We start from the raw sequence: 21,748 nt of genomic DNA, 5'->3' as shown, positions 1-21,748 counted from the left end.
GCAGGACCTCATGCACCATTTTTTTTAACACAGTACTCTTAGGCATTCCTCAGACATATCCTAGAACTAGTGTGCTTATCAAAATTAAGAGCTTTGCACTCTAACTGTGCATTTTCTATACCAGAAAAGCATAACAGCTGATGTAAAAAAAGTTTAGGGCGTTTCATAACAGATGATTGCTTTAATGTTCTTTTGGCTTCTAACACTGTGATTGTTGCTGTACTAGACTGAACCGTGTTGTTTTTAGTTCACTGACAGTATTTTCTTTACTTATATGGCAAACTATACGTTTTGCATGAAGATGGATGTTCTTTGGAACTACATGGCTTGGTTGGCTGTTAGCTTTTTCTGCGACTAAAAGCGGCACAATTTCTGCCCTCTCACTTCTGTTCATATTTGTGCTTTAGCAAGGTTGATTAGTAATGTTTCTGATAATTTAAAAAAAAAAATGGTATTTGATTAGCAAGTAAGGTTGATATAGAACAGATGTATTGCCAGAGTGTACATCATTGTGTTAGACCTTGTTAATGCTAAACTAGTATGAGCTTAAAAATAAGTTAGTATACAATTTTTCTGTGTGTATGAGATTGTGCTAGACACTTGGCTATGTAAAGCTGTACTTCACTATACTCGCAAGCAACAGTGTTTGATACTGGCAGTAATCAAAACTTACTAGTTCCATTTAGTTGCATATATTTTACTGTCACTGTTTAATAATATAGAATATGCTACTTGCTTCCTATTTTTTGCTAAACTGATTACGGTTTTAAAAGCAATGCAAAGTATATTCATAATGTTTGATAAGAGGATCATGTCTCTAACTATGCACTGCTGTTATATATATTTGTATTGAATGGAAAAATTATCACATTTGATGCAACCCATTTCAGTGATATAATCTACCTTAGGAAGGGCTAATCTATAGCTATCCTACTCAAAAACAGTAGTGTTTTCTAATTTTTATATTTGAGCTTTGTGCTCACTATCACCCTCTGGCATTTTTCAGCTTGCTGATGTACCAATGTTCTTGGCTAAAGCTGTTTCAGTTGGCATGTAGAGAAGGCTGGCTTTAGTCTTCTAGATTAATTCAAGTCTGCATAATACATTTCAGCTCTATCAATTCTACCACCTCCTGAGTATTTCAGCTTGCTGGTGTCTGAGCATTCTTGGCCAAGGTTGCTTCAGTGGGCATGCAGAGAAGGCTGGCTTTGTAATGCAATCTGCCTTTCCCTATTACATTCACACTATAGAAGCTAATCACTCTAACTTCATTCTCAAGCCAAGCATTATTTTTTTTCTTTCTGTCCTCTCATCTCTTGTCTTACATAAAGGTCTGTGTCAGTACCCAGCTATCAAGCAACCACACATCTCCCTCCTAGTGTGCATTGCCTCCATCTGTGAGTGGGGTCTCTCTAAGTGAGTTGAAAAAACAAATGATGAATGCACTGAGGATTTGAAAGTTTTTCAGCTTGCATCAGCATAGCTGTATGTTAGTGTTTTTTTAAACAGCTGCTACAGATATTTATAAGTTCTCTCAAATAATTTTATTGGTGTTTGGCCTATTGCTGTATTGACCACTATAGGTATGCACATGTGACTTGAGATGTGGTCAGCACCAACCCCTCAACTCTGGTCCTAGTTTAATAGTGCCTTTTTCAAATATAATCTGTTAGCTACTCTCCCATTAATAGTGCATCAGTCTCTCCCACACATATACTCTATCTTGTCATGCATCTCTAACATATAGCATTCCTTGCTGCATAGAAATAAATTTCCGCTAACAACAATGAAGATAATCTACACATTTTTAAAGTAATACAAACATCACTAATAAAAGTTAAACTGAATAAAAGTGATGTTCTGCTGTCAGGAAATCTACTCAGTTTTTTGGCCAAACTGTAATACTGCCAGGAGAGCTTGTACTACCACAACTTTCACTGCCTCTGATCTGCTACTCACCCTTCCCAGAGTGCTTTGTTGCATTTGAAAAACATCCTGTAGGAACTTGCGCACCAACTGTTAAACTTGGTACCATTAGGGATTCCTCAGACATATTCCAGAACCAGTATGCTTACCAAAAGTAAGAGCTTTGCACTCTTAACTGTGCATTTTCTATACTAGAAAAGCATAATAGCTGACTTAAAAGAAGTTTGGGTGTTTTATTGCAGAGGATTGCTTTAATGTTCTTTTGGCTTCTAACGATTGTTGCTGTGCTAGATTGAACCTTGGTGTTTTTAGTTCACTGACGTTCTTTTCTTCACTTCTATGGCAAACTATATGTTTTGTATGTAGATGGGTATTCTTTGGAACTACACGGCTTGGTTATGACTGTTAGCTTTTTCGGAGACTAAAAGAGACACAGCCGATTAACTTGGGTAATGTTATTTCTGGCCTATCACTTCTGTTCAGATTTGTGCTTTAACAGGGTTGATTAGTAATATTTCTGATAATTTTCATTAAATTGGTATTTGATTAACAAGTAATGTTGATGTAGAACAGACATATTGTCAGAGTGTACATCATTGCAGTAGACCTTGTTAATGTTAAACTAGTATGAGCTTATAAATAAGTTAATATAAAATTTCTGATGGGTGTGAGATTGTGCTAGACACTTGGCTATTTAAAGCTATACCTCACTATGCTCACAAGCAATGGTGTTGATACTGGCAGTAATAAAATGTTACTAGTTCAATCTAGTTGCATATATTTTGTCAGGGTTTAATAATACAGTATATGCTACTTGAGTCCTATTTTTCTTGCTGACTGATTAAGTCTTTATAGCTATACACTATATATTCATAATGTTTGATGAGCCAATCATGGCTGTTTAACTATGTACTACTGTTATATATATTTATATTGACTGCAAAAGTTAACACATTTGATACACCCCATTTCAGTCATACAATCTACCTTAGGAAGGAATAATCTACAACTATCCACCCCCCAAAAAATAATATTTTTTTTTAATTTTTACATTTGAGCTTCGTCCTTACTATCACCCCATAGTTTTTCAGCTTGGTGATGTGTCAATGTTCTTGGCTAAAGTTATTTCAGTTGGCATGAAGAGAAGGCTGGCTTTCCTTTTCTAGATTAATTCAAGTCTGTATTTTTTAACATTTAAGCCCCGTCTATTATACCACCTCGTAAATATTTCAGTTTGCTGGCATCTTGAGTATTATTGGTCAAACCTGCTTCAGTGGCCATGTAAAAAAGGCTGATTTTCCTATCACAATCTGCTTCTCCCTTTTACATTCACAGTATAGTAGCTAATCAATCTAATTTTGTTCTCAAGCATTACTTTTGTTTCTTTCTGGCCTCTCAACTCTTGTCCTAGATAGAGGTGTGTGTCAGCAAGTAGCTATTAAGCAACCACACCTGTCCCTCCTAATGTGCATAGTCTCCATCTGTGACGACAGTCTTGTCTCTCTCAGCAAGCTGAAAAAACAAATGATACCTGCATTGAGGATTAGAAAGTTTTTCAGCCTGCATTAACAGTCCTGTAAGTTATTGTTTTTAAATAATTGCTACAAATATTCTTAAGTCCTCTAATTTTATTGGCGTTTGGCCTATTACTGTACTGACCACTATAGGTATGCCCATATGACTTGAGACATAGTCAACACCAGCCCCTCAACTCTGGTCCCAGTATACTAGTGTCTTTCTCAAATATAATCTGTTAGTTACCCTCCAATTAATAGGCCTCAGTTCCCCCCACACACTCTCTCTAGTTTATCTTGTTATGCAGCTGTAACATATGTTTTTCCCTGTTGCATAGATAGAAATTTCCTCTAACAATAATGAAGATAATCTGTACATTTTTGGAACAGTACAAACACCACTAAGAAAATTTAAACGGAATAAAAAATAATTTTCTACAGTCTGGAAAACTTTGTTTTTTGGCCCATATATGCCACAAGAGAATGCTATACTTCTCCCAGGGAACACCCATATATATCCCCTCACAACATGAATAACTCTGACCTACAACTATTTAACACCTCACTACAATCTCAGAATTGGAACATACTAAAAATCTTGCCACTAGATGCTGCTACTGTCTATTTTGATAAGATATTTATGGACCTACTAAACAGCACACCCCCCACACACGCTTAGGCTTAAAGATTGCAAAACAACCTTCCTTCTTGGTTCACTCCTACTACCAGGAAATTAATGAGGAATAGAAATAAAGCTGGACTGCATATCTTCATAATAAAATAGAAAACAGTCTTCAGCGATATAAATGCAATAAATCCAAATGCCAGATCAAACTTGAAAATAACCTTTATTTCTCTAATTTGCAGAATAGATGCTACAATTCTAGATAATTCTGGGCCATCATATCTAAAATACTACACCCTGGATCAAATGGACAACCAAACCCCAACCCCTACTGCTTTCCGGAAGAAATAGCCAATGCTTTCAATGATCATTTTATCTCTAGCATCGTTAAACTACCTCACAACAAAACTCAAAACATGTCAGCCTCCTCTAATAATCTGACCATATCCCTGTTAGTCTCACCTCCCAGTTCTATTAATACTCGCTCTTTCTTTTTAACCAGTATCTATCATAACAATCAAGAAGTACTTCAAACAAACTAAGCAGATTGTGCTTACTCCAGATAAAAGTTTTGGTGATTTCTTAAAAATAGCAGCCAACTCCATTTTCTTTCCAGTATCTATTCTCATAAATAGGTCTATTCAGAAATCACATCTCCTAGCCTTATGGAAAAAATCTCACATCATCCCACTTCACAAGGGAGGCAACTCCAATGGTATATCCAACTTCTGACCCACTGTCATCCTTTCCTCTTTCAAAAATCATTGAAAAATGCATTCATAATCAATTAATGACTCATTTACAAACATCTTCCTTACCCCAACACAATGTGGTTTCAGACCAGGGCATAGTACTACCACTGCTCCCTTAAACTTCACCAGCACTTTTAACCTAGCCAGAGACAAAAGCCAACCGGTTTCTGCCATATTTCTGGATTTGTACAAGACCTTCAATACAGCTTCCTATAGCTTTCTTTTAAAACAATTCTCTTCACTTGGCCTATCACCAATTGGTTCTCCAGCTATCTTTCCAACAGACTCCAGTCTGTTAAAATGGATTAATTCTTACTCATCCTTCCTACTTGTCAAAACAGGTGTTCTCTAAGATTCCATACTGGGGCTACTGCTTTTCAACATATTTACCAACAACCTGCACTCCATTAAAAAAAACTGTACTCATCAAATGTCAGGCATCTTCGTATGATATGCTGATGACTCCAGATTAATCTGTTCTGCCAGTAATATAATTACTCTACAACACCTCACCCAAGAGTCATTTTCATCCATGTAAGCTGGCCCAATACCTTCCATCTTCTACTCAATCCAAAAATACAAAGCTACTGCTATTCATCTCAAAAACCCTCAAACAAAATTTTTCAATAACAGCATCTGATAACTCCCCTACAAAATTCACCCCCATACCAAGTTACTAGGTATGTCAATTGAAAACAACTTGAATTTTGACTTATATGTACAACAGACCATCAAAAAAAAAACATCAAAAATTAGGGGCACTCTATAGCACAAAAAAAAACTACTTAACTGATTCATCCAGGAAATTCCTGGCCTCTACACTCCTACTCCCCACTTTACTATATGGTTCCCCAGTACTGCTTAACCTTGAAGCTTCCATCCAAAATAAATTAAACCAGTACTAAATTAAAATAGTAAAATTTGCCACTAACTTATCAAACAGAACCCATCATGCTTAGCCCTAGAACAGCTTGATTGGATTGAACTGCCCAAGCAACTCATTTATACACAACTACTCCTAGTCCACAAATTAATATACAAGCCAGAACAAAGCAAAGTGCTACTGGACGTCTTGCACACATACACCCCTTCTAGACCACTTCAATCTGGAAACAAAATGCTCCTCACAACTTAGAGATTGCACCTGTCAGAAGGAACCTCTCTCTACTTCAGCTATGTAGCCCACTCCTGGAACTCTGTCCCCTAATTCCTTAAACATACTAGCAACCTTTCCAATTTCAAGACCAATGTAAAAAAAAAAAAACAATATCTGACACCTGGAGCTATACATACACAACCCTCAAAACAGATGATGACCACTCTATGCATTTCTCACTCTAAATTCACTCTATGCATTTCTCACTCTAAATTCACGGATACCTCCATAATTTAGCAGGTAGTAATGGCCTAACATCAAAAGAAGCTCTCACTTTAATGACACCATACTACTAATGTATGCTCTTTTACTTCTTCAGCCAACACTTACTACTATTTATTTTCCTCTCTTATGTCCTTCCATAACATTCTAATCTTTCTAATAATAATAATAGATTCTCTCCATGTCCTTAATTTTCCCTCCTGCTCATTACACCCCATCTCATTTTATTCCTCTGTCTATTTTGGCAGCAGAATATGCCATCTCCATACATTATTAGAAATACAGTCAATATTTTGAAAAGCTGTGCATTAGTTTACTTGACATAGGCTATCCACTTCTGCAGTATGTCTTGCTACTTGCAGTATATATTGTATTCTTGATTGCAGTTTATCCTAGTAATATGTCTGTAAATGTATTTCAATCTGTTTGTATTTTTACCCTGTGTATACAATTACTTAACTACTGTAAAACGTTTTTATGTGTTTTTGTGGACCCTTTCTCTTCAACTTATTGTGAAATATTTATCTGTTCTGGAGTTTTTCTCCCCGGGCCTTTGCTGAAAATGGGCCATTGGCTCAGTCAGACTTTCCCAGTTATCAAAGGACAAATAAAATATAAAATAAAAGGACAACACATTTGCTAGAAAAAAGAATGTGCATGACTCTCTCTGAAGTAAAACACTAATCTACATTTAAACGAGCATAGACAAAAAAGTCATAGGCATTCAGTAGTTATGTAGCTGAAAGACTGGTATGTCTTTAATGGGTCATTTGTACAAGTCCCATCAGCCTTCACTACAAGAAGTTTAAGGTATTATACAGTGAAGACTCTAGATTGTCTGAGTCTTTCTTGCTGTTTTTACTGAATGGTTTGTCTGTGTAACCTTTTTATCCTTTGCTTGACTGCGTGGGATATTTTCCAGGCACCTTAATGTTTACGGGCATCAGACCAGGTTTTAAGTCATGTGTTTCTAAAGTATGGCAAAACAATTCGCTTGTGCTTTACTAACAAAGTATAAAATATGGATGCAAACAGAGAGCCGGTAAGCACCAAAGGTCCGAACTTGCAAAAAAGTTCCACAAATACAAAAAAGCCAAGTCGAACCACCAAGGCTAGGAGAAAGATAAAAACTTTAATGAACACCATAAAATAATAAGAGAGAGATTAGCACTTTCGGGTAAGTGCTCTTCTTCTTCAGATCTATCATATCACAAACTTTCACAAAACTAAAAGCAGGAGGTGGCCAGTCATAGCGGTTACCTATAATATTCTCGAAAGCAGACAATGTCGAATAAGACATTGTCGACACGAGAATAGCGAAAGTGCAGAACGTCGAACAGGTAAATGGAAATCTCCATAAGGGGAGATTTCCATTTACTTCAATGTAGTGCTGTCTCGGAGTTGGTATATTTAAGTAGCAGGGGGTGTGGGGGGTGCGGGGCTTACCCCCCGCCTACACCCTTTAGATTTTCTTTTTTTGTTTTAATTTATTTTTTCTAAAGATTCAAAATTTTAATGGTTTGATCATTAAAGGTTGACCTTTAGTGATTCGAACCATTAAACTTTCGATGTTCTAATATAGACCCGTCATAGCCATTGAAAATCAGCTGTAGCTAATCATAGTAAAAATAGCGTCTCGCCCCTTTAAGACTGGTTTCAACGCAATGACATCATTCAAACCTGGATAAGTGCCCACTTTTAATTCGGCTATCCATTTAATTTCATTCAATTCGGTGCGATTTATTAAGTCTCCACCCCTTATATCTTTAAATACTACTTGTAAAACCATAAAAACAAAACTGTGTTGGAAAATCAGTTAAATATTTAAATAATGCATTTTGCTCATCATGCAACATATATTACTGACATGTTGAAGGATTCTTTCCTTTAGCATACAATGTTTTCTCCTCATAAAAACACTGACAGTGTTTACAAGTAGCAGTATAATTAAGAGATTGCACTGAACTGAATGAAACTAAATAGTACTGATAATTTTAGTGGGAGGTTTTCCATGTCAACCCTTACTTGTATAAAATATTAGTAGTGAAAATAATATTATTGTTTTGTCATCAGATTCTTAAGGCATTAGATAACTTAAATTATACTTTTAAAGGATTCATAAACATTTAAGATGTTATTAAATTATACACATTTTGATGCAAAGCACTACTTTTTTTAGGATATAGTCACATATCTAAAGCACTTGGTTCAGAACAAGACCTTGAATATAGTACAGTATATGCCTGTATACCTGTACAACTGGTTGTGGCTTATAATGCAACCATAGACACGGGCCTTAGTCATTTTACTCTTAAATGCTACTGAGACACAAGTCTTGATATGTCAGGAGCTAGGCTAAGGACAGAATGGTATATCTGGACTATCATTTGAGAATGACTGGCCTTTAGGAGGATGAGCTTGTAAACTGGATATGCATTATTCTGTGTACAAGTCAGAGATCTCCACTGTTATTCAGGGAGATCACTGCTACTTCTTAACTAAGCAGCTATGCTTTTCTGCTTGATGGTCAGGCTATGACATCCACTCTGTTGTATCAACCAGAGAGCTTTTTTTTTCTGTCACTGAATGTGAGACTGTTATTTGAGTCTTCATGGAAAAGCTTACTCTCATTACGCCTAAAAGTCTTCAAGAAGCATCCACTGGATCAAGCTGTGATCTGTTCTGATCACCCTTGGACCGGTCATGTACTACATTTTATATCTAATGTTCTGACCTAATGACTTTTATCTCTGGTTAACATCTTATGACCTAAGGGTTGGGCCATAAATTAACCAGGTTTGTGCCATCTTGTCAGGATATCCTTGATACACTTATTTTTCAGATACCGAAGTCCTCAGTGAGTATAGGGATTCTGCTATGTATTTTATAAGATGACATGTTTGTCCCCATACTTAGGAAAAGCTTTGGGGTTTGACTTCTTAATAACTGCTGACTTGTGTTTAACTTTCCAGTTATTAGGAAGGTTACAGAGGAGATGGCCTGTGCACAACTTTAGACTCATCTGTTAGCTCATGATGCACCATAACACATAATACTGAAACAGCCCACATTAAGGTAATTAATGATTTCTTAGTTGTGTGAGATAAGTGTCTCTAATCTGTTTTGGTCCTTCTGGATCTCTCTCTGTGGCAATCTGACATGACAGATCAAGGTATTTTTTGGAGCATCTGCAATTCTTCTTTGGCCCTTCCCATGCGGTCCTACACTGATTTGCCTCCTATCTTTAAAGAGATATACAGAGGGAGGAACTTGCAATTAACACATCTTTCAGTCTTCTCCTGTGATGTGGAGCACCATATGGCATTATGCTGAGCCATTTGTTACTAACTGTCTATATGCTGCATCTGGAAGAAATCATTTAAAATAAGAGATTAATGTGTTCTGGTTCTTGATTTGTTAATGACTAACATCATCTCTGAGGATTTGTCTAAGTATTTTACTGTTGAATATCCTGTGGTTCCGATCTTGTATGGCCTTCCAAAGTGCATAAGAACTTGGAATGCCCACCAATGAGACAGATTGTTTCCAGTATAGGGTGGGCTACCAAACCAGTGTCTATTTACGTGGAGAAGACTTTGAGACTGGTATTAGAACAGACAAGGATAATTTTGAGAGATACCAATGATTTTTTGCAGGATTTGTATATTAATGTGAGGGGATCTGGTGATTATGTTTTTGTTACTATGGATGTAGAGTCCCTGTTTATCATTATCCGGAATAATTGGGGCATTGATAATATTAGGGAATTGTTAATGGGGAGATATATGTCCCCAGATAAAATTTACTTAGTTTGTATGCTATTAGAAATTATTTTTGAGAATAATGTTTTTGTTTTCAACAGTGAATTTTTTCTGCAGAAGGTTGACATGGCTAGTGCCAGTAGCTACACCAACCTAGCATTATTACATTGGGAGGGGAATGCTGCATTTCACAACAATGAGTTTTTGGTTATGTGAGTTGGTACACTCGTTTCATGTACGACATATTTTTTCTTTGGAATGGCCCGAGTGAATTGATCCCCCAGTTCATTGATTACCTTTCTAAGACTACGAATTCTTTGAAGTTTACGTATAAATATTCTATAGATGAGATAGACTTTTTGGATGTTACTGTAAGAAAGTCTGATTTATGTAGGGGATTGTGCATACTAGCTTATTTAGGAAAAGGAGTAGGAAGAATGCCCTTACACAAGAGTAGCATGCATCCTCGGCACATTGCCAAGAATGTACTCAGAGGTCAGGTTTTGAGAATGATGTGGTTGCACAATAATGACACACAACTTGGGGTAGTTTAATGGAGCTTAAGAGTGATTTCCTGAGTAGAAGATATACAGAGAAAGATTGATAGTAGTATTACCCAACTACTGAAGGAGAGAGATACTAAGGGTCGACCGTATTTCTCTGAGCAACCTCCCAGACAAGTGTTTGAACATAGGCGTGCTAGTGCAGGAACGGTGAGGGTTCCTATGACCTTCTCAAGTGATGTCAATGCTTTTTGTGACATCATTAAAAAGAACTGGGTTATATTGGAAGTGTGTGAGGAGGTTAAAGAGGTGGTTAGGGAGAGGCCTAGATTTTCGTTTAGGAACAATCTTTCACTGAAAAGACAGTTATGTTATAGGTCAGGACTGACTAGGACATTCCCTGTCTCACAAAGACATGGTATATACCCCTGCAGAAATTGCACTGCCTGTGGATATATTTATACAGGTACGATTTTTACTCATCCACAGACGGGAATAATAGTTGATTGTAAGTTTTATGCAGACTGCAAAACTAGGAATGTGATTTATTTTAGTTTTTTTACATAGGTAAGACTAATCAATCTTTGAGAGAACATATCCATGAACATGTTGGAGACATCAGGAACATTAAAGAGAGCAGTGTTTAGCGCATCATGTCACAGTTAGTGGGCCCCAGCACCGTTTTAAGATTTTTGTGTTGGAAATTATCATAACATTAGAGGGGGTGATATTAGGAATAAGACTGAGCTGGCTGAATTACGTTGGATTACGTTTTTTAATGCAGTAAAGACACCAGGAATAAATGACATGGTATCTATTAAACCACTGTTGCGTGTACGGGCACTTCCTCATTGATGTTTTTTTTATATAATGTATATATATATATATATTTTTTTTTTTATGTATGAAAACCTTTTGAGATGTGTGGTTTTAAGCTGCTGTGTTTCCTTTTGTAAAATTTTTACAAAGTGCTGATAGTGTGTTAGCATTGTATTGGTTTGTGTGTCTTTAAGAGGATGGAGTTCTTAATTAATTTGAGTAATTGCTTTTAAATAGGGAGAAGAATGGTGTTGTTACTTGAGTCTGAAGCTGCAAAAGCACTTACTCTGTTCTTATATTAAAGTTTTTTTCTTTAGCCATGGTGATTCTGCTCGTTTTTTTATTTTATGATCTCTTTATATTCTAGGTTCATGATGCACCATAACACATAATACTAAAACAGCCCACGTTAAGGTCATTAATGATTTCTTAGTTGTGTGAGATAAGTGTCTCTAATCTGTTTTGGTCCTTCTGGACCTCTCTCTGTGGCAATCTGCATGACAGATCAAGGTATTTTTTTGGAGCATCTGCAATTCTTCTTTGGCCTTTCCCATGCTGTCCTACACTGATTTGCCTCCTACCTTTCAGGAGATATATAGAAGGAAAAATTTGCAATTAACACATCTTTCAATCTTCTCCTGTAATGAGGGGTTCCCATATGGCATTATGCTGAGGCATTTGTTACTAATTGTCTACATGCTGCATCTGGAAGAAATCATTTAAAATAAAAGAGATTAATGCATACTATGCACTTGACATTCAGCCTTATCTTATCTTCCTTATTGGAATGCATCTTAGACCTAAGTTCAGGTTTACTAAAGTGCTTGAACTCTCACTTAACATACCTATAATATATATAAACCATAAAAACTGTTACATTTAAAAAAAAAAACAAATATCCTGACCTCAAGTAGTAGAAGAAAGAAGGTTTAACTGCTGGGTTTAAAGACCCCGTGTTTCTAAAGTATAGCCCAACAGTCCACTTACGCTGTGCTGATGAGGTCATAAGAAGGCCAAAACATGCATGTTCACAGCTAGTGTGGTTTGCCTTTATTGGAATGAATGTATCCATAAAGCCTTAAAAAGAAAATGTTATGGACATTCAGAAGTCATATATATGAAACACGTGATGTCCTTAAGGGGTCATTTGCATATATCCCATGTGCCTCTATTACAGGAGGTTTAAGGTATGACACAGTGAAAACTCTAGCTTGCCTAGGTTTTTTTCGTAGATATATATCTATTTATCTATCTATATAGATTGATCGATAGACAGATATATGTAAGTAGCAAAGTTAGTTACATCCTTTCATATTGTGGAGGAATACTGCACCAACCTCAACCCCTGTCAACTTCTTATCCCTATGCGCTGCAATCACACATTTATTTTCAAAGTGCCAGGACCTACTCCTCTGCTAGGGAGCCATGTAGCAGCAGTCTGAATATTTGTCTAGTTACAAATATCTTGATTACAGCCCTTATCACAACTGCAGTGCTAAGCATTTGGAATAGAATCTCCAAACCACCTCCAAACACAAAGTTCACCAAAGCACAAACAATCCGCTGTTCTGTACTATAAAGGGTTCTCCTCCAACTGCAACAAATATTCCACCACCGGTAGTAAAAAAGGTAGTTTATTGTTAAAACAGCTCAAACCACAGCAACCAGCAGCAAACAACACCAAATAAAGGTCCTTATTAATATTCCAGATGGACCATTGTTAATCTAACAATGGTCCATCTGGAATATTAATAAGGACCTTTATTTGGTGTTGTTTGCTGCTGGTTGCTGTGGTTTGAGCTGTTTTAACAATAAACTACCTTTTTTACTACCGGTGGTGGAATATTTGTTGCAGTTGGAGAACCCTTTATAGTACAGAACAGCGGATTGTTTGTGCTTTGGTGAACTAAGCATTTGGAATAGATTACACAGTTTTACATTAAAAATCCTTTGGATAAAATATTTTCAGATCAATATTAAATAACTACATAGTCAATTTTGCCTAACCTCATTAATTTCACTGACCAATGTATAGAATTTTGATTGGATTCCTGGTGGTCTAAATATTTAACAACTAAAATATGATAGTACAGTTACACATCTGTGCATACTGCTTATTCCTATATGAACTACTAATGGTTAAGTGTGGTACTTCAGAAAAAACATTCTTCATAGGGGCAATCATTAACGAACATGTACATTATTACCACTGTTACTATTACTACCTTCATATGCATTCATTATTTACCTCTTTTTGTAAGCCAAATATTCTTCTCATTTTGGCCACCTTCTGCAGAGCCTGCTGAGAGCGTCGTGCTGATTTCCCTGATGTAGCTGATCTGTGAGATAATCTGGCTAAAGCAGTGGTAGATGGGGAAGGTGGCAGTGTGATTCTAAGTGGGAAAAAATACTGTATGAAATGCCAGTAAGGTTGAAATATTACAAAGACATTCCAAAAATTCTCTGTAGACAGTCTTACACCCATCTACTACATTTACTGGTTGACTAAGTAGGATAATTTATCACACCAAACACATTAAAATATCCTTTTTTCACACCAGAGATATAAATGTATTATATTTATCAATATCAAAAGTATGTATAAAAACAAGAAAATATATCCACCTCTATGGTTTACTAGGCAATTATTCCTTAAGAGATGTATGTGGTAATAGAACCTCAGGACTGAAGATTCAGAGGTTTGTCACCATGCCCACCTTTAATTATACAAGTGCACCACACCAACAGTAAATAACGCCATAACACAAACAATATTGAAATGGGAATTTTCCACAAACACATATGCAAGTAAGTGTGTGTGTGTGTGTGTGTGTGTGTGTGTGTGTGTGTGTGTGTGTGTGTGTGTGTGTGTGTGTGTGTGTATGTATAGCCACACATACACACACACATCTGTCAATTTACAAAAGAACACAATGGAGACTAAATCTGTAATCACAAATGCAAAAGAAATACATATAAGGGGAAATAATGCAAAGAAATAAAAATAAAATAAATAAAAATGCAGCCTTCAGTTGCACAAAACAATCAAAACTCACATACAGCCAGTTGTAGGTGCACATGTACTCTGCAAATAAATAAACCTAGGAGGGTAAACACCATAAAAAAAGAGATAACTTTTACTATGGCAGTTCATGCAGAAGATTAAGGCTATGAGCTGTTAATGAACTATGTCTTGTGTTACAGGGCTTATTTCCCTTAGCCTTCCTTTGTGCCTACTGTGCAACCTTGGGCATAGTACTTGACCAGGCAGTGCTTTGCTGCAAATGGGAATTTGAACTAGGCCATTAATAGTCTGCTGTACTGCATGCCTAATAACTACCTGTGAATACATGCATACTAGAAGCAAATTAGTGTGTAAAGACACCATGAGATGCATGCATCTCATGAGGTTCCCCCACAGTAAGAATCTACCAACACCACCAATGTCAAATTAAAACAGCCACATTTGCTGAACACCAGCTATCTATAAAATGGGCTACTTTTTTCTTTGCAATTTTTTGCCTCAACTGTTAACTGTCGATCATTGGACCCTTTCTAGTTCTATCTATTACTTCTCCTCAATAGGTGAGAGCTGACTGAAAGAGTTTCTTGTTAAGGAAACCATTAGAAGTGGGTTGAGGTTTTTCTGTTTTTCTTCCTGACCCTAACTATGTGCACAGAGCAAAGTACTGGGGAATGGAGCACAATGGACCGTCCACAGAGCGAGTCCCCTAATTCCGCAATGGGCATTTCCACCAAGCAGCTCTGCCCCTCACAGTGTGGCATGAGTAATGGTCTCTCCTGGTCTTCTTCAGGAAGATGGAACCATCTATTAAGTGTCTATAAATTACTGCCCTACCCATAGGAGATGTGAGTGGGCCACACCCTTCACTCTTCCCCCTCTGTGTTTGGGATTCAGTAATCTAAACCCGGTGAAATGGGTTGCAGTCAAGGCTCCATCTTGCTGTGCCACTCAGCCAAGTTAACAAGGACTGTTTTTTATGTAACAGTTAAACTACAGAAGTGTATGAAAACACAACTGAAAAACAGAAAAAAGTTATACCATTGTTAGACTAGGGCAGTGGCGACTGGTGACTTCAAATCAAAGGGGGGGCTGCAGAAGTCCTCACGAGGCAGAGCTATGTTACAATGGGAACAACTTTGATCATGCTTACCATTTTATTTCATTCACACGTACTAGGCATAGCCCCCCCAGCCTGATTGCATACCCACAGTATCTGCTTCAGCCTACAAGGTTTAAAATAATGGAGAGATATGGCAATGGCTAGATTACTATACTTCTTTTGCATCACATAGCTAAGAGCTTTCAGATGATCTTACTTCACCCATACACACTTTTGTCATGTAAGGCCAGAGTTTCAACAACAAAACATCCACACACCATCCTAATCTATCTTGACTGACCTTGAAAAAAGATATTAAGTTAAAAAGTTATAAGATATTAAGCTAAAAAAAAAATCATCCACCAGCAGTCCCCAAAACACACTGCGTACCTAGTATCTGTCTAACCTCTGCCAGGATATTTTATTAGAAAAAAAAGACATCCACAGTCAAGCAGCATCCAAAACACATTGCCTCCTTATTATCTGGTTGACCCTGACAGGATATTATATTAAAAATATCAACAGCCCACAACACACACTGCCAGGATATTACATTAAAAAAATATATTCAACACCCCCGAAAGCACAGACCACTAATATCTCTTGGACCCTGCCAGTGTATTATATTAAAACAAGAAAATCATCAACAGTCCACAAGACACATTACCAGGATATTTTATTAAAAGGTCAACAGCAGCCCCCAAAGCACACAGACCAGTAGTATCTGGTTGGGTCTGCCAAAAAAAAAAAAAAACTAAGAACTTAATTATTTAAAGGCCACTCAAACTTCTGTCATTACAATCCACCAATATCAGCAAATATGCAAAATCTCTGAGTAAAGTCATCTAAATAATTCCACATTAAAGGGATCTGTAACTAATGAAGAGGTTGCTAACAGCAAACAACTTTATATTTCATTGTTTCATCTACAAATAAAGTACCTGTTGCCCTTGAGGAATTAATTGCTACTAGGTAACTCCTCCAGAGGAGGACATTCACAGGACAGCAGTACACACACACACACACACACACACACACACACACACACACACACACACACACACACACACACACACACACACACACACACACACACACAAACAATCCTCAGGCCAGCATATTGGAAACACAGTCCCCCCCAGCAGGTGAAACACACAGCAGTATACGTGAAACACAATTCCCCCAGCAGGCGAAACACACAGCAGTAGCATAAGTGAAACACAATCCCCCCAGCAGGTGGAACACACAGCAGTAGCATAAGTGAAACACAATCCCTCCCCCCAACTTACTAATGCCATATATAAATATATAAACTACCATTACAAATAAGCTTGGGTGTAGCATTTGAGCCATACTGGTTGCTTTACCTTTTTAAAAAATATATATTTTGCCTTGTCAGACTGCATTACTCCTGAATTATTTTTTTATAATCTAAATTCAGAATGCACACACTTCTCAGTGGCAGCTCATGCTATTGGACTGCAGCCCCCCCCCCCCCCCCAGCCGTGAAGAAAAGAAAGTTTAAAAAAGAAAATATTTATAAATTAATTATCTGGCTGCAGCGCTTTGAGTAGCTGTGAGTCTGACTCGCAAAGTCCCGGAACTTGAACTGTGCAATTGTGCATGCTCGGTGAGTTTCGAGTTTTTTTTTTTTTTTTTTTTAAATTAGATTGTAAATCTTGACTGCTGTAAAAGTAGTCCAGATTAAGGAGAGAAGGCATCAATGTGATGCCCAGAAGTCTATGCGGTTTAACCGCATGGTAAAGTGGAAGGGGATTGGACTGCCACGTCTGCAATCTCGTACTTGACGAGGACGGCTGGATGGCTACTATATTGGGTTCTCACTCTCTTCCTGAAAAAGAGCGAGAATCCATCAGTAGTAGCACAGTACTTTTGCTACCGTACCATTGCTGAAACAAACAAATTGTTTCTGGTTTTTGCTGACAGAGTTGAACTTGATTGATTCCCATTCTAATCCTAACTTCGTGATTGTCAGACAGATGGAGACGACAGTCACTCATTTAACTTAAAATTTACAGAGGTAGGTGTCCAACAGATATATAATGCTCTACAATATATTTCCTTGACAGAGAAAAGGTATTTCACAAGTTGGGGCTGCCCCTCTACAATTTGCTAGATTAGATTTCTTTACCCATTCAGCAAGAATTCTGTTTTAGCTGAGCATCTTGTGAGTTCAGACTATTTGCAATTCTCAGTCAGTACTCTGTCCTTCTGGTTTGTAGCCCAACAGTTTACCTTGGCTGATGCAAACTTATCACACTTTCCCTCTCTCTTTTGGGCCCATATTGTATTTAAAAATGGTGAAGAGATTGCTACATTTATGGCTGATTGATCTGTTAATGACATTTCCTTTACCTAAATATTTTGAGCCTTTGCCGTGAACCACGGGTCTCTCTAATGTGATTTTGACACTATTAAGTGAGTTAGAGTAAGAATTCTATCTGCTGTATGGTCTTTTTTGTCCCCTTTATTTTTGTCTGATTCCTGTGCAAAAGTGATTAGAGTTACGAAGCTCGGTCTTGCTAGCCACACTACTACTTTGAAAACTGCTGCAGCAATTGATACTCATTCCATGGGTTGAAATAAACAAACAGCAAAACTAGCAAATAATAATTAGCATCAGGCTGAATTTGCACATCACCTGCATGGTTGCACCATGTAATGGAAACAGATGTGTACAAGTTTGTATGTCCAGATTTCTTGTTGTAAGAGGTTGGGAAGTATGAGTCCTGAGACTGGAGCTGATAAAGGCACAAAGCAGCAGCTGATCATGTAAAGTGGTTTGCCAGCCTTGCCTACTCAAAGCCCCCAGACTCTCTATCAGCAGTACACCTCTCACTCATTGACGTACCACTACCAGTGGTGACTCAGGACTGCATCATCTCGGAAACAAGGCCCATTCATCTGGTCACAATTGTACAAGTTGTACCAGGTCCATAACATGTCTCCTTAAAGCTTTAGACTGTGGTAATCAAAATTCCACAGCCAGTGACACACCCAATTGTCAAAGCCTTGCATGGAGAAGCAGCATCGCCAAATTATATCTACAGTAGCGTGCACCCGTGACATGCTGACCAACATCGTGTTCCCTTTAAAAATAATATGCAACCTGGCCTGCTGTTAGGTATTAATAAATTAGGGTGCGTGTGAATGGTGGGACATGTGGCAGAATCATCTCAGCCTCTGGGGACAGGTTCTTCAAAGAAAGGGTTCATAGCTGTTACATTTTTTGCCAAGACTTGGACATCCAGATCTGTTTTGGAAAGTTACATTTAAAGAAACTCCTCTTTTCTGTGGATTTGTCAGTTCGTACTGTGAAATGGGCAGAAACACAACTGCAGATTAAAAGGTAGCGTAAGACTTTTAATTAGTCAGGCACTCCTTACCTTGTTGGTTATTGCCGGTGTTCACATTCTTACAACTAACGGTAAGTCGCTAAGTGATGTAGCTGGACCATTTCTAATTTCCTGCTAGTTTTGGAAAAACATTTTCTCTTTTGCTACAATGCATTTATGGGTGACTGTGAAAACGTTTCCTTGTGTACTTGCACACACACAGTTCATCAGGTTTACTATGAAAGCTAGACCGGCTTATGACAAGGATTTAAGATTAAAAGTACACTACACTACACACCTGCATGTGTATATTCTACTAGGGTTAGTCTGCTAATATGAAATGCATTCTGCAGTACAGTATGAAGACTTGATAGTTTGTGCATTCAAATGACTGACTTGATGAATCTGTGTTTAATCTCTCATACTTACATATTGGGGACAAGAAATTGTTTGCTTCTATTTTTTGAAATGGGGGCGTGCCTGTTTTTGAAGGGTTTCCTCTAGGGAGGAATCTTAATGGTAATTGTAAATGAGTCAAAGATTAATTTCTGTAACATGGTATAGATGAAATATACTTGGGTACAGCCACAATACATATTATATACATATCGATGTTTCTTGTAAAAAAAAAAAAAAAGTGCTGGCATTTGGGATTACACTCCCCTTTACAGCTATGACTATTCAGTATGTTCTTTTTTATTCAGTATGTTTTTGTTCTGAAAGTTGGCAGGGAGGACACTGGAAGTGAGGATTCTTTCACTTCCTAGACTGCACATTAATAAGCAGGCAGACCAGCATGCAAATTATTATGGTAGGTTATTAACCCAGCATAATTCTAACTTTTCAAGTATCAGCAGCCATTTTTCAAGTGTACTGTATTGTTTGGGACTAATGTACAGTATCTATTTCTTTGTACCATGCTATTTTCTATCTATTCCTGGAATATATTTTAGGTACAGATTTTCACATCAAATTTTTGGTCTGTTTTTCATAAAATTGTGTTTTTCTGACAAATTAGTGGCAAATCATTAAAGATTGAAGTTAGAAAATAATGACAGACATTTGAGTTTCAGATTTCATACCCTTCAGAAAATTCATACTAATGCAAGACCTACTGTTATTAACTTCCTAAGTATTTTTGGGCCTTTGACCCAATTTTATTTATGGTTTTTTCAGATTTCCTGCTCTGAGGTTGAGAGTATGACAAATGTGTCAGAGCCATCACCGTCAGCCAGAGACATTTCAAATTGTGACATACTTGTACCCCATTCCCCCATGTAGTGACTTTGGATGTGTCCAAGCAAGGCAAGGAGCAGTTATGCAGTGTAAGTGTGCAGACAGAGTATCCCCCCATCCAAGGTAGACACAAGTAGAGTTGTGGCTTTTCATCTGTCCTTGATTTTGCAGAATATTCTAGTTTTCTGTCATATTTTTATACTGTTGATTTATGCGTATTATTCAAAAAATGCATGTTGCTGAATGCCTGCTTCTCTGTTTTTAAGTAGCAATACTTTAATGACCATCAGGTAAGCTTGTCTGAGATTGTAATGTGCAAGTAAGATTTAATAAGCATACTGTTAAAGAATTATCAACACTGAAAGCCTTTTTTGTTGTTGCCATGCAGAGGATATTTACATAACTAGGTAACATATAAACCTTAGGTATTGAAATGCATAAGCCAGTATTTGTAATAAAGAACAGGATTACAGTATTTTCAGAAGCTCATTACATTTGTTCGAGACTTGCAGTCATCTTTGCAGACTTTACCCGTAAACTAAACAGAATGCCAATCTATCATGTGTGGTCCATGACCTGTGCAGTATTCCTTTAAGCAATTTATCTTGAGCTTGTTTTTTGTTTGCTGTTCATTTTTTTACTTTGATCATGTTTTCCCCATGAAACAAGTAGATAGTCATCAGGCAGCAGGTCTTTTTTGGATAAGAAACATTGGGGGCATCACAGAGATTGCTACTTTCAGTATGTTACTTGGTACTTTTACAAAGCTGAATATAAATTATAATTAGAACTGCAGTGCAAGGAGAAGTGGTTTGAGTTGACTGCTGCTTGTTTTTTTATACTTTATTTTGACTGGCATTCCAGTAATGTATTTAAAAAGTAATTTATTTTTTCATGTCTCACAACCTTTTTGTATCCATGTAGCCAATGCATTGAAATATTTTTTTCTTCTCCACTTCATTTTGCCTTGATTGGACTCTCATTATGATGGTTTGGCACCCAGGTCAGCGTATTTAATTAAAGTCTCAGTTTTTGTGGTTTTGAGCATAGGTCTGCCCCTTTTAGTTGGACACACCCCTTCCCATTGGCCCCACCCATTCAGCTGTCTCCTGTATTCCCCCTTTGATTTGAAGTCACCAGCTGCCACTGACACTACTGCTATTATTTTAGACTTTCATACTGTTGTTTAGCCAATATTCTTCTGTACTTATTTGTCTGGGTGAATTTAGGTTCATTGCACAATATTTTGCTGAATATGTTTTATGAATTCATTTTTGTGAATATTAAATTCTGTTGAGGTGCTGAGCGCTCTTAAGAGTCTATATAAAATAAATAAAAAATATAATGTCTTGCCTTTACCTTTCCTTGTACTGATTACGAACTCCAAAGACAAGTATTGCTGCTGACTGTTAATCGCGTTCTTTTTCCCAGCACGCAAAGTGCGGGAAGACAGCGAGAACCAATCAGTAGCCATCTACGTCACGTACGTGACTGTGGACATGGCAGTCCAATCCCCTTCCACTTTACCGCCGTTATAAACTGCATAGACTTCTGGGCATGTGTACACTGATGCCTTCTCTTCTTAATCTGGACTGGTTTTATAGCAGTCCAGATTTACAGAAACTATTTTTTTAAACCCTGAACTTGCCGAGCATGCATGCGCGTACAGTTCGAGTTCCAGGACTTTAACAGCGAGTCAGTCAGACTCGTAGCTAAGCAGTATTGCAAAATATTTTATTTTTTTAAATGTTGAT

At 37.3% G+C, this 21,748-nt stretch overlaps 1 protein-coding gene across 1 annotated transcript in view; it reads right to left on the bottom strand.

The window, feature by feature from the left end:
• The window catches only part of CCHR5.PART0HXorf58 (chromosome chr5.part0 CXorf58 homolog), a 776,822-nt gene that overhangs the window by 75,271 nt on the left and 679,803 nt on the right, over nucleotides 1–21,748 (bottom strand). Inside the window, exon 9 of the mRNA XM_044072297.1 lies at nucleotides 13,527–13,671. Coding sequence (XP_043928232.1) covers nucleotides 13,527–13,671 — 145 coding nt within the window. The remainder of the gene's footprint in view (nucleotides 1–13,526; nucleotides 13,672–21,748) is intronic.

Source organism: Protopterus annectens, chromosome 5.part0 (assembly GCF_019279795.1).
Source record: "Protopterus annectens isolate FY-2018-M chromosome 5.part0, PAN1.0, whole genome shotgun sequence".
Lineage (NCBI taxonomy): Eukaryota > Metazoa > Chordata > Ceratodontiformes > Protopteridae > Protopterus > Protopterus annectens.
Note: the sequence above shows the minus strand (reverse complement) of the source record. Positions and strands in the feature narration are given on the sequence as shown.